At 46.8% G+C, this 14,749-nt stretch overlaps 1 protein-coding gene across 1 annotated transcript in view; it reads right to left on the reverse strand.

Annotated features, from left to right (window-relative positions):
- The window catches only part of LOC126529669 (piggyBac transposable element-derived protein 4-like), a 59,339-nt gene extending 45,556 nt beyond the window's left edge, over positions 1-13,783 (reverse strand). The window contains exon 1 of the mRNA XM_050177182.2: positions 13,274-13,783. Within this exon, the coding sequence (XP_050033139.1) occupies positions 13,274-13,324 (51 nt within the window). The 5' untranslated portion in view covers positions 13,325-13,783. The remainder of the gene's footprint in view (positions 1-13,273) is intronic.
- Between the last annotated feature and the right edge of the window lie 966 nt (positions 13,784-14,749).

Here is a 14,749-nt window from a genome sequence, read left to right on the forward strand (position 1 = left end):
AATACCGCCGCGACATCTTTTTGCGAAGACCCGCCGCGCTTCGTTCAGCCCACAGGACCGGAAGAAATCACGCGCATCGTTCGCCGTGAGCTTGAGGCCATGGCTCCGGCTCCAGTTCGTTCTGACTGTCGGGAAAGCGTACCCGCCATCTCCCTTATACAAGCGGTCGTTCGGGAGGAAACAGCAAGTTTGGGCATTCCATCTCTCTGCTCGGTCCGCCATACAAACACCTACCAGATTTCTCCGACCGCTCGCTCCCAAACGCAAAGCTTTCCGCCCCCTCGTCGCAACCCAGCTGACTGGCACACAGTGGATGATAAACCTATCTGTTTTAATTGTTCCGGTATTGGACACATCGCCCGTCATTGCCGCAACCATTGCTCGTCGCCTCCTCGGTGGTCGTCTCCGAGTCACTTCCGCCAAGTGCCAGACAATCGTACTTTCTCGCCCTATACGCCGACTGGGAACATCAACGCTGACAGTGCTCCACCAAGATCCAGCCGCTCCCTGTCTCCGCAAGGTCGTAGGTCCCGTTCACCTCTTGTTCACCGCTCTTCGTCCCTTTCTGCAACCGGTCGCTTCGCTTCAGGAAACTAGGCGGTGCAGCTCCCGGAGGTGAAGCAGCAACTCCGACCCGGCCCACAAATCCTCTGTTGACCCTGCCTACATGTGGAAACCTACTGGACATTGAAGTTGATGGCATTCCTGTTAGATCTCTCGTTGACACAGGAGCGCAGCTTTCAGTTATGAGTGCTGCTCTCCGCCGAAGGCTCAAAAAGGTTCTGACACCCGCCGTACCGTGCACTGTGCGAGTCGCCAATGGGAGTACTTCACCTGTCCTTGGAATGTGCACAGCATGTGTTACCATTGGGGGCCATAATGCCGTTGTTCTATTTATCGTCCTTGAACACTGTCCACACGACCTAATTCTCGGCCTCGACTTCCTTTCGAAACACTCTGCCCAAATTGACTGCTCCGCAGGTGTTGTACAGTTGGATCTGCCGCTTCCTGCCGAAGCAACAACTTGTGTTTCACACCGCTTAAGTTCTGAGTTTGCAAGGCTGTCTCCACAGGCGGCTACAAATGTCCTCCTGACGCCCTGTCCTCCCGTACCTGATGGCGAGTACGTCGTGTCGCTGCTTACTGACGTGGTTTTGTCACACAATATTGCCTTACCGAGCACCTTAATCCGGATCCGCGAAAACTACGCTCGCGTGCCCATCCTCAATTTTGGATTTTCGTCGCATGTGCTGCCACACGGTATCGCCATAGCGCATATCACTCCTTTGGAACAATTTGAGATTTCTTCTTTGACCTCTGAATCCTTCGTCAGTACCAACGGACCTTTGTCACCTACTCCTTCGTACTCGACGCCTGCAGACGATGTTTCTAAGATGACCGCCCCTGACCTTCCTTCCGAGCAAACAACAGCTCTTCGTCACCTCCTGTCATCTTTTCGGGACATCTTTGATTTGGACGACCGTCCACTTGGCTAGACATCTGTTGTCACGAATCGCATCAACACCGGTGACGCCAGCCCCATTCATAGGCGGCCATATCGTGTCTCCGCAACAGAAAGGGCCATCATACAGAAAGAAGTAGACAGGATGATAGACAAGAACATCATTGAACCTTCCAGTAGCCCGTGGGCATCACTGGTTGTCTTAGCAAAGAAAAAAGACAACTCGTGGCGCTTCTGCATTGACTACCGTCACCTCAACAGGATAACAAAGAAGGATGTTTATCCCCTGCCGCGCATTGATGATGCTCTTGACTGCCTTCACGGATCCCAATACTTTGCATCAATTGACCTCCGCTCCGGCTATTGGCACATTAGCGTCGATGAGATGGACCGCGAGAAAACCGCCTTCGTCACACCGGACGGTCTGTACCAATTTAAAGTCATGCCGTTTGGATTATGCAATGCGCCAGCTACATTCGAGCGCATGATGGACTCTCTCTTGCGCGGCTTGAAGTGGTCTACATGCCTCTGTTACCTCGACGATGTGATTGTGTTTTCGCTGAACTTTGAGAGCCACCTGCGGCGCCTCACAACCATACTCTCCGTGTTTTGCAGGGCTGGCCTTCAGCTAAACTCCTCCAAGTGCCATTTCGGTCGCCGTGAAATTAACATGCTTGGCCATCTCGTAAACGCCGCTGGAATCTAACCTGATCCACAGAAAGTTCGCGCCGTGCGAAATTTTCCTGTACCTTATTGAACAAATGATGTCCGTAGTTTTCTGGGCTTATGCTCTTATTTCTGGCGATTTGTGAAAAATTTTGCAGACATCGCTCACCCTCTCACTGACCTTCTTAAGAAAGACGTCTCTTTCTCTTGGGGACCTCTGCAGGAGAAAGCCTTTTCTACCCTGATTGAGCGGCTTACAACTTCCCCAATTCTGTCACACTTTGACCCTTCTGCGCCCACCGAAGTACGAACTGACGCGAGTGGTCATGGCATCAGCGCTGTCCTCGCTCAGCGTCAACAGGGCCAAGACCGTGTCATCGCTTACGAGTGATGCCCAGATGTCCAGCAGTAGGAGCGTCGTGAAGTTGCTTAAGAAAGACGTCTCTTTCTCTTGGGGACCTCTGCAGGAGAAAGCCTTTTCTACCCTGATTGAGCAGCTTACAACTTCTCCAATTCTGTCACACTTTGACCCTTCTGCGCCCACCGAAGCACGAACTGACGCGAGTGGTCATGGCATCGGCGCTGTCCTCACTCAGCGTCAACAGGGCCAAGACCATGTCATCGCTTACGCTAGCCGCCTTCTTTCCACGCCTGAGCGAAATTACTCCATTACTGAGAGAGAATTTCTCACGCTCGTATGGGCGGTCGCGAAATTCCGGCCGTACCTTTTCGGTCGGAGCTTCTGCGTCGTAACCGATCATCACGCCCTCTGCTGGCTCTCCTCTTTGAAGGACCCAACTGGATGACTAGCACGTTGGGCATTGCGTCTACAGGAATATACATTTTCTATTATGTATAAGTCAGGGCGCCTGCATAAAGATGCTGACTGCCTGTCCCGCAATCCCGTGGATCAACCGGACGACACCGATGCAGACTCGGACATCAGTGTTCTGTCCATCTCCGGCTTCCTCCATATTGGCGACGAGCAGCGAAAAGATCCTGTTATTCGAACACTTATGAAACGCCTAAGCTCCTCGCCGAATGACCCATCCCTCCGCATGTTCACCTTGCGCGATGGAACTTTATACCGTCGTAGCGTTCGTCCTGATGGCCTGGAGCTCCTCCTAGTCGTTCCCAAGCACCTTCGACTAGCCGTGCTCCAGCAACTTCACGACGCTCCTACTGCTGGACATCTGGGCATCACTCGTACATACGACCGCCTGTGGCGCCGCTTCTTCTGGCCCGGCATTTATCACTCTGTGCGCCGTTATGTCGCATTCTTGCGACCTGTGTCAGCGCCGGAAGACGCCTGCTACGCCTCTCGCTGGTTTGCTTCAACCAATTGATATCCCCACAGAGCCTTTCTTTCGTGTGAGCCTAGACCTCCGTGGCCCCTTTCCAATTTCTATCAAAGGCAACAAATGGATTGCTGTAGCAACCAATTATGCCACGAGATATGCCATCACACGAGCGCTACCAACCAGCTGCGCTACAGATGTCGCAGACTTCTTACTATACAACATCATCCTGCACCACGGCGCCCCTCGCCAGTTGCTGACGGATCGCAGCCGCTACTTTTTATCGAAGGTCGTCGATGACCTGCTCCGCTCCTGCTCTACAGAACACCAGATTGCTACCACGTACCACCCTCAAACGAACGCCCTCCCCGAGCGACTCAACTGCACGCTAACTGAAATGCTGGCAATATATGTTTCTGATGATCACCGTGACTGGGACGTCGCTTTACCATACATCACTTTCGCATACAACTCGTCCCGTCACGACACTGCCGGATTTTCACCATTTTACCTTTTGTATGGCCGCGACCTCACCTTGCCCTTTGACACGTTGCTACCTTCCGCAGTACAATCACCCAGCACTGGTTACACTTGCGATGCTATTGACTTAGCTGCCCAGGCCCGAGATGTCGCCCGTCATCGCCTCACAGTCTCGCAAGCTTCTCAAAAGTGACGCTACGACCTTCGGCACCGAGACTACCATCTTTCACCTGGTTCCCTTGTCCTTCTCTAGACGCCTTCACATCGCGTCGGCTTGTCAGAAAAACTACTTTCCCAGTATTCTGGTTCGTACCAGATCTTACGCCAACTATCCGACGTGACATACGAGATCGCCCTAGTCAGTCAGCCTTCAGTGCATCGCAACGTCACCAGCGATGTTGTTCACGTCGCCAGGCTTAAGCCCTATGTCCCCCCATTAACTGAGGCTCTATAACTTGCACCGGGACGGAGCTACTCCACCGGAAGGGTGATGTTACGGTGAAGGGAACGAAGAAGTTGGATTGGAGTAGACGAAGACGAAGTCTGGCAGTTGCCTGAACGCCATATACACGAGTTGTAAATATACGTTATTTGACACTCGTGGGCCTGCTTTCTTCCTGCAACAATATACTAAGCAGGTTAGAATAAATGGTCCCCCTTCTCCTACTGTCCGAGGTGAGGCCCTGGGCTGCAGCCCCCTCTTAATCCAGGGCTGCGTGATGACAGTCAAAAGAAAAGTCGCCAGCATTCACCTTCATGCTACAACACGTCAGCATGCAAAACCCCCACCGCCAAGCACCCATTTCACGATCCTTCCAAGAAGTAAGCGACACTTCACCACATTGCCTTCATTGTGATTCCCAACCCTATCGTGCCACATTATCCCGTTGCTCAGAACATGGGAAGACGCACATCTTCTGTGGCCGCAAAGGTCACTTCCAGTGCATCTGCAATCAGAAGCAACGCTCATGCGGAAGAGTCAACTAACTTCTTGTAGATTCTGATATATATGAAGACACTGAGGAAGTTCTTGTCATGTCATCTTCCGCATGCTCCGCAATCCACACTGACTTGAAGTGGCACATGTCATGCCAACACTTTTGTCACTGTCACCTATTGTATATTCTGGTTCTTCAGTTTCCATTCTAACAGCAGAAGTTGTTAACATACTTTTCCAGGATAACAATTCTTTCTGCATAGCAAGTCACTCTGGTCGATTTTTGAAAGAACCCGATTTCAGTGCACGGCTGTTTCATTGTGAAAGTAGGCTTCAAAGGTTGCAAAGCACATCTTTCTTTCAACATGGTTGACAAAGGTACATCACTTGTAGATCTGCATGGTATCAAGGCATTGGCATAAGGAAGAATAGGCTGACACAAGACAGGGGTAATTGAAGATCACTGGAAGAGGCCCTCATCCTGCAGTGGACACAAATAGGCTGGTGATAAGAACTGCCTTCATAAAAAAAATATATTTTCTTTTGCAAGAATTTAGATGGGTTTAGGTGTGGTTTGTCTACTGTTGCACAGCTTCTAGCTTTTACACACTGTTTACATGTTAGGTGAAATAGTGGACAAATTGAGACAGACAGAAATAATTTCCCTGAATTTTGCAAAAAGCATTTGATTGTGTGTCAAATCCCAAACTTTCGCACAAACTGAAATTCCTCCTCAATAATGAGAAAGTTGTAGTGTGGTTCAGCTAATACCTAATTGCATGCAGTATGTGTACAACTGCAAGTCGCTTCTAAACCACATTTTTTCTGGTGTGTGACAAGGGTTCATTATCGGATCTCTCCTTTTCGCAGTATTTATCAGTGACTTGACTGTTTCACACTCATTGGTACACTGTCGTTTACTTGCAGACAACTGTATTGTGTTTGCAGAAATGACCCGTTCGGAAGACCAAAGGGAACCTAGTGACTGTTTTGCTGAAGTTTCTTTATGGTCTGTTAACTAGCGATTGTCTTAAACCCCGAAGAACGTGTACACACGACAGTAGCTTACACTTCAACATTCATATTGCATCAACAATGTGCCTCTTGAAATTTACAAGTACCAATATTTAGAAATAATAAATTCTAACCTATCCTGAAATACACATGTAAACGACATACTCAGCAAGGCATAAAAGGAAGCTGTGGTTTCTGTAAAGAAATTTAAGACATCGCATGTCATCAGTGAAACTTGCTGCCTATAAGGCTCTAATTAAACACTAACTGCAGTACACTGAGATAATCTGATTATGAGGCATGCTGCAGCTGTTTCAGTGATTTGGGATTAATTTTGACAATCCGAACTTATTTAACATGCACCTAAATCCAATTGTACGAGCATTATTGCATTTCACTCCCATCGCAATGAGGCTGCTGTGGCTGGGATCGATCCCTTGACCTTGAGGTCAGAAGTGCAATGCCATAGCCGCTAGTAAACACGGTGGGTCAACGTGGTATGGGGTGTGTGGACACAAACGCTAAAGCATTAGAAAGTGTTCAGAAAGGGCACTTTATCTTCAATCACTATGACCCTTGTTCATTCATAACAGAGTTGTATCATTTAACCAGTTTACCAACCTTAACCACTAAGAAACATCAACATACTGAAAATGTTTTTAAGGTTGTAAATGGTTACACTGGCCTAGGCATTAACAAATATATCAGCCCTATTGATAGCAAATACACATGAATAAAATGCAAGATGCTGCACAAATTCTTTTAAAGCAAAGCTTTCTTTGCCTCTTCCTTCGACTTTTGCACTGCTGCTGCTGCTGTTTCCTTGCACGCTGCATTGGGGGGGTTAGTTTAGAGCATGTACAACTCTTCCATCACGTGGCATGTCCTCTGGAGCTCCATAGGAGTTGACACATTGGCTTCTTGACAGCTTTAATTCCCTGTGACTTCCCTTAAAAGCACTGCAGAAACTGCAGCCCTACCTTTCAACTAACGTGCAAGTCCAGAAGGGGCATAGATAGAAGCTGGAGATGAGATAAGCAATGTCAACATTTCGGTGATGCCCTCTGACATGCCCTGGGGGGCACCAAAATGCCTTCTGCAGCTCCCTGGGGGAAGCAATAATGCCCTCTGGATGCTGTAATTAGGCATGACCCCCCCCCCCCCCCCCCCCCCAAATGCATTGCAGGAGCTGCCGTGCTTGCCTCTGTGCTCAAACAGCAACAACAGTTCAGGGAGCAGGTATGAATAATGTTAGAGGGGGAGTAGACAGAGGGAGATTGTGGGAATGGATACAACCAGATCCCATACCGAAGCAGTCAGGAAATGGGTGATTAACCTTACCCCTATTCGCGCGTGGCAGTTCATCTAACATGACACAGGAGAAAGAAAATGTATCGTCAGAAAGCATTGCTCATTTGGGCTCTCTTCAGTAAAGAATGAGTGAATGAATGACACATCTCTCTGTGTACTACGTAGACAAACACAAGTGCTGCAGGCAAGGTAATATTTAACATGACATCACGACTGTTGTATGCCATCAACATCACCGCCAAATACCGTCAACAAACGTAAACAGCACAGAAAGCTTCAGTTACATTGATTTCCATAATGCATGGAACCTGCATATTTTTGCAAAAGGTTTTGTTTAAATACAGTTTTTTCTGCGAACAGTTGCTGAACGGAATCAGCTGCCTGGTGAGGTAGTAAATGTGGGCACTGTGAATGCATTAATGTCTAGAATTAAATGCATGAATTGACGTGAGGGGATGCAGGTAAGGTTGTTGCCTTTTAATTGTTCTCGTTCTCCTGTCTTCTTTTTTTCAGTGTCTCATTTCGACTTTACTACTATGTCCACGTCACTTATTAACACTGATTCATCAGTGTGCTCCTGTATGGTTGTTTTTCAATGGTGATTCTGTATCAATCCTTGTTTCTTTGAGCAATTTCTGGTTTTGTTTCTTTTCTGTAATAGTGAAACAGCTATCTTGGCCACTAGCGGTTTCGACGTTAAACAAATACAAAAATTACGCCAGGACTCATCTCACAATGACTGTCGATGGCAATGAGAATAGCAATCGAGAAATGTAGCAACAGATCATATTCCTGAAGTTACATTAATTTAACACCATCATCATCACCATCAGCCTATTTTTAGGACAAAGGCCTCTCCCTCTGATCTACAATTACCTTGTCTTGCACTAGCTGATTCCAACTTGCGCCTGCGAATTTTTTCATCATCCCACCTAGTTTTATGCCATCCTCGACTGTGCTTCCCTTCCCTTGGCACCCACTCTATAACTATTATGGTCCACCAGTTATATACCCTACGGATTACATGGCCTGCCCAGCTCCATTTTTTTCTCCTAATGTCAACTAGAAACAGCTATCCCTGTTTGCTCTCTCATCCACACTACTACTCTCTTCCTCTCTCTTAACATTACGCTCAACATCTTTTGCTCCATCACTCTTTGCAAGGTCCTTCGGTCCTTAACTTGTTCTCAAGCTTCCTTGTTGACCAAGTTTCTGCCCCATATGTTAGCACCAATAGAATGCAATGATTGTACCCTCTTCTTTTCAACGACAGCAGTAAGCTTCCAGTCAGGATTTGGTAATGCCTGCCATATGTACCCCAACCCGTTTTTATTCTTCTGTAGATTTCCTTCTCATGATCAGGGTCACCTGTGAGTAATTGACCTAGATAAGCGTACTCCTGCACACACTCTAGAGGCTGACTGGTGATCCTGAATTCTTATCCCCTTGCTAGGCTACTGAACATTGTCTTGTGCATATTAACCTTCAGCCAAACTCTTACATTTTTTCCATTAAGGTCCTCAATCATTCGTTGTAATCTGGTCCCAGTGCCACTGAACAGGACAATGTCATCTGCAAACCAAAGGTTGCCAACATATTTACTGCTGATGAACACTCCTAAGCCTCCCCAGTCAAATAGCTTGAATACTTTTTCTAAGCATGCAGTGAATAGCATTGTAGAGATTGCGTCTGCTTCCCTGACCCCTTTCTTAATAGGTAACTTTCTACTTTTCGTGTGGAGAACCAAGGTAGTTGTGGAATCTTTGTAGATACTTCCCACGATATTTCATGTCAGCTTTCTGTAGTCCTTGATTACGAAAGGCCTTTATGACTGCTGGTACCTCAACTGAATAAAATGCCTTTTCATAATCTATGAAAGACACAGAGAGAGGTCAATTGTACACTGCAGATTTCTCAATTACCCACTTGATGACATGGATGTGATCCATTGTAGAATATCCCTTCCTAAAGCCAGCCTGTTCTCTTGGTTGATTGAAGTAAAGTGTTGCCCTGATTTCATTGGAAATTATCCTGATGTATATTTATACAATACTGAGAGTAAGCTAATGGGCCAATTCTCCAGCTTTTCATGTCTCCCTTCTTACTGATCAGCATAAGGTTGGCATTCTTCCAGCTCTGGCAGCCATGTCTGCATTACAGCCAGTAAACTTATCCCCCCTTCAAGGTTGCAGTTAGAAACTGGGTGCCTCGTAGGGCATTATGCAGTCAGGTGCACTCCCCAGGCAATACACTCCAAACACTAGTACCTAGGTATTAACACGATAGCATTCAGGGCCCAGTAACACAGAAAATTGGGCATTGGTCTCCCACATCGACCATCGTTTCAGCAAAAATTTTGAACTATGCATACCCAACCATGCAGGCCCTCCATGTAGCGCAAGGGAGTTACTGAACTAATTGAATTTCCCAAGGTAAAATACGTCATATAAATCATAAAGTACGATTTACATACAACCTACAGACATGATAGCATTCGATGGTAATTTGAATATATGAAAAAACATAACTATGTTACGCAGAAACTTAAAACACAAACCCCATTTCCAGCGTTTCTACCATTCATAGAGTGGCCATGGCCTCCAAGATTTGCACCCGCAAATCTCAAAGGCCATGAAGCAGCATGCCCAGTTTCTTGTAACACCTCCATATGGCACTTGCGTCCGCCGCATCATGGCCCATGCAAGAGGCCACATTTCTACCACAAAGCTCGCCTTTGTGCATAGCATTTGCCAACAGCATTTCCCGGTAAACATTACGGTTACATAAGCTGCAGTTGCCGGGAATCATGTGTAGCAGTCAGGGATCTTCGAGTGCTATAGTGTTCCACTCTTAAAGGGCCCCTCGCCAAGCTACATAGCAATGTTCGGTTATATGCTAGAAGTTGTTAAATGTCCTCTAGGGAGTGTTCTCCCGCAAGAATTTTTCATATTGCTTCATTAATAGCCGAGATAGAAATATTTCAGTACCATGAACCCATGATTTCAGGAAGCGAGTGCCACTGCCAAGAGTGACTTCTCTCCACTTGCCCCATCTAGCATCCGCAAACGAAATTCCTGCCCAGCGTTCTCCCACACCTGAGCTCGAGAAACGCTTGTCGCATACATCATGGGCCCTGCCTTCATTTTTTTCTACTCACTTCCTTCAGCGACGCACTTCCACTGACAGAAGTGCGCCGCTTTTGTGATTGTCTCATTTCAGGCAGCGCATGATTTTGCACGCTATGCATGAGGACACCTGACTAGCTGTATAAGTCAGTGCTACACGAACACTGAAGGAGACACAAGCAGATCACAGAGCATGATCCAGCGCTGGAACACGGTAGAAAATGACATAGTTTCGGACTCTGCGTACGCGAATGCACAACTTGGGAACAAGCAGCCGAAACAGAAGTACATCTCTCTTGCTGCGGTGCAAAGTAAAACAAAAACATGCAGACGTTTGGTTTGGGTGTTTTATTATTTCTCTAAATTTCAATTTGTCTATTCAAGCAACAGGTTACGCAAATAACAGATGTTGCTTTGAATAATTCTCGAGATGATGTGTCACTACGAGCGACTTCACAGCACAAACACGTGTACGTAAGCGCACTAGCATGTGTACGTCACCCCGCGACTTGGAGAATGGCGACCGTGAGAAGAAGGGCAAAGGGCATTTGGTATGAAATTTCAGATCTTCCCGCGGCACGTGGAGAAGTAATATTTAGCAGACATGATTGTATGCGCTGCGCTTGTCAGCTCTAAATGGCCAGACCTGGTGACGGGCCCCTTAAAGGCGAAGCTTAAGCGTCCTCCAAGTTTTTTATTACCGGTAGGTGCCAGCAGTGGGTTTCGAACTATCTACCTACCATAGCCATGGCAGAGACCCTGTACGCTACACCCCAACTGCAGTATTCTTACAGCTCTCTGGTACACTTGAAGTTGTGAGGCATTGCATATAATGGGCTGCAAGCTTTTCAAGCATGATATCTCCTCCATCACTGATTAAATCAACTGTTAGCCCATCTTCTGCTGCCGCTTTTTCTCGGGTCATGTCTTGCTTCATCGCTACTTACAGAAGGAGCCTCTGTATCCTGTTCATCACTACTTCGAATGTAGGTAGCACGGCTGCTCTGGGTACTGTGCAGGTCAGTATAGAATTCTTCTTCTGCTTTTACTTTACATCATTTAACACATGCAGTGGTAATGATAAGTATTTCATTGCTTTGGTTATATACCCCATACTCTGACATCATCCCACTTTGCTGAGGCACTCACTTGCCCAGGTGGCACAGAGCATCGAGGAGTGACGACGACACAGTGACGATTGAATGATGAAGAAAGAATTATGTCAATCTAATGATAAATGCCTATACCTATGATGGCATGACAACAACGAGATGTCATCATTGAAATTTTCACAATGGTATAACAACGACAACATGACGACAATGACATGAGGTCAATGAGATGACAGATGTCAAGACTAAGATGGCATGACAATGACGGTATGACAATGAATACATGATAGCGTCTGAGTGACGATGACGTAATGATGATGATAGCATGACAATGGCAGCATAAACATGACTAAATGATTGCAGCGTGACTGCGATAGAATGAGGAACAAAGAATGATGTTGATGGAGCGACGAAGGTGGTATGACAACGACGGCATGACAATGGGATGGCAATACTGAAGTGATGAGAATGGTGCAACAACAATGTGGCAACAATGGCATGATGACAATGGTATGAGGACGACAGCATGACGAGACTAAGATGTCGAAGTTGCAGTGATGATGAAAAGATGATGACTGCAGCCTCAGGACGGTATGACAAAGAATGCATGACGACTTTACGGCAATGATGGCAATGACAACAGCTTGAGGACAATGGAATGACAATGATGGTGTGATGATGGCGGCATAACGAGAGTCAGATGACAAAGCTGGAGTGATGATGATGATGCCACCATCCTGACGGTATTACGATGACATTCTGACAATGGAGGCATGATAGCACCAGCCTGACAATGACAGCATGACAAGGGCGGCATAATTACGATTGCATGACGACAGCATGATTACAAAACAATGACAGAAGGATTGACATTGCTGGAATGAGGAAGGTGGTATGATGACAATGGCATGACGACAATGGGATGACATTACCAAAGTGATGACAAAAACAAAATGACGGTGGGACGATGACTGTGCGACGATGATGGCGTGATGACAATGGCTTGACGAGAGTCAGATGACAAAACTAGAATGATGATGACGCAACGACCACGACAGCATCACGACCACAAACACAAGCCTAGCGGCCCAAGCTATTAGACAATTTGGGCCACTGGGTTGGAGTAGGAGTGACGACGGCAGCATGATGTGAGTCAGATCACAAAGCTGGAATGACAACAATAACGGCCATGACGGCATCACTGTGGCAGTGCGACAGCGAATGCATGACTGTATGATGACAATGGAATGAGGACGACGGTATGACGAGTGTCAGATGACAAGGCTGGAATGACAGTGATTCAAAGGCCGAAAATGCAACACGACTACGAGCCCACACCTAGCAGCCCAAGGTATTAGACAACTTGGGCCACTGGGTCAGGATAGAAGGCGCGAAGACGGCATGACGAGAGTAATATATCATTAAGATGGAATGGCAATGATGGATTGACCACTATGGGTCACGACCAGGAGCACATACCAAGTGGTTCAATAGACAACTTGGGCCACTGGGTCGGCGTAAGAGGCTGGCTAGCTAGATAGCTATCTACATACCTAGTTAGCCATCTATATATAAATACACAAGCTCAATACGGCTCAAGAAGGCACAGAATGGTATTCGCAATAATAAATAAAGAAGAATATACGACGTCGTTGCAAAGGCTGAAAAGCGGAATTTCTTCTGCTTCTTGATCAAGGTTGCAGAGAGACACAACTGTGGCTGCACGGCGAATAAAGTCTGCACAGCCATTGCGACCTCCAGCTGACAAACGCTTTACCGGGCACAAACGTTAGTACGCTCCGAGACCTCGCAGGTAGTGTGGAAAGTTTAGCGGCGGACGCTTCCGAGTTTTGTGACGGGCCACTCACCTGAAGCGTCTCCGCGGGCGCTGTGACAGACGCACCGTCACGAGTGCTCATATCACTGCGAGGAGACTATATGACAGCTATTTCCGCTGTCACCGTAGAACCGGGCACGCCGCCCAGTTTGAGCGCCCATTGACCGGTCACATGCACCTCAGAGCCGTCCTCCTGCGTGCACTGGAACCGCAAGCTTCAAAGTGCAGCATGCTCGATGGAGGTGTCCATCCACTTCGCTCGCCGCCAGGACAACCGCGCACGCTCGGGCCCTCTCTTCTAGAGTAAAAAGGTGCAGCTCAGACCCGTGAACAAAGCCGAGGAGGCTGCACACTTCTACGGTGCAACGCCGAGTATCCGCCACAACTTTTGGTAACAACTTCTAGATCGCAATGACAGGCACGAAAAGAGCCTCCCCTTGCATTTTCGCTGCAATTTCACGCTCGCGCTTCAAGGTACACGCACTAAAGATCGCGAACTTCGTGAAGAAACAGCGCTTTGGCATGCTGTTGCAGCGGTTGCAGCTATGTAGCAGACGCGGCCGCGCGCAACCGGATCCGGAAACGGCATTCGATGCGTTCCCTCCCATTAGCGCGCGTTTTGACTGCGTAATCGTAGTCTGAAGCCGCCTTATTGACTTTAGTGTTCAATTAGCAATAATCAGCAACGCTGTCGATTACTTCGAGACCGAGACATACATACCGGCCAATACGGGCACTCCGCTCTGGCCCCGCAAGCGTTCCTGTTGATGAGCGCTGCCTCACCCACTTCTACGTTTCTCGACGGTTCCTGCATATCTCGGGCCAAACTCCGACGCGGCCTATTCAAATACATGTAAAGCGCAAAAACGTTTTTCTGAGATAATCCCTGGACTGATTTTAATGAAATTTGTTGCATTTGAAAGAGACAGTTAAATTCTAGTGACTGTTGGAAGCGGAATTTCTATTTATGGCCTGAATCTTGTTAAAAAGATTTTCAAATACTCGACAGTTCGAAAAAAAAAAAAATAGAAGCACGAAGTTTACAAATTCATAGCTCTGCATGAAGAACAGATATTGCAGTTCTATAAAGGGTATCCATTAGATCATTCAAAGCGGATAAATTCGATATGTCATTTTACATCTCATGTGCATTTGTTTCGTGGTTTACAATATTAAGGGTTCTGCAAAAGCTGTATTTCCATATTACTAATTTTTTTAAGATTCATGTGTAACGTATCAATTTTGTCAGCTTTAGATATACTATTAGATGTAATTAACTCACACAATTGTGATATCACTTTTCATTTCTGAGTTACGGGGTTTTAAACTTGATAGTTTCGTTTTATGAAAATTTCGGTTTTTGCCAATTTTTAATAAAGAATTGACGGCCTAAATCGAAAATTCGACACCAATAGTCGCTAGATATTAAGTTCTTCTTTTTAGTGGTTGCTCTTCTTCTTATTCTTAGTGGTTGCTAGGAAAAACGAATTCTCCTTTTACATGTATT

This window comes from Dermacentor andersoni, chromosome 9 (assembly GCF_023375885.2).
Source record: "Dermacentor andersoni chromosome 9, qqDerAnde1_hic_scaffold, whole genome shotgun sequence".
NCBI classification, from domain to species: Eukaryota; Metazoa; Arthropoda; class Arachnida; order Ixodida; family Ixodidae; genus Dermacentor; species Dermacentor andersoni.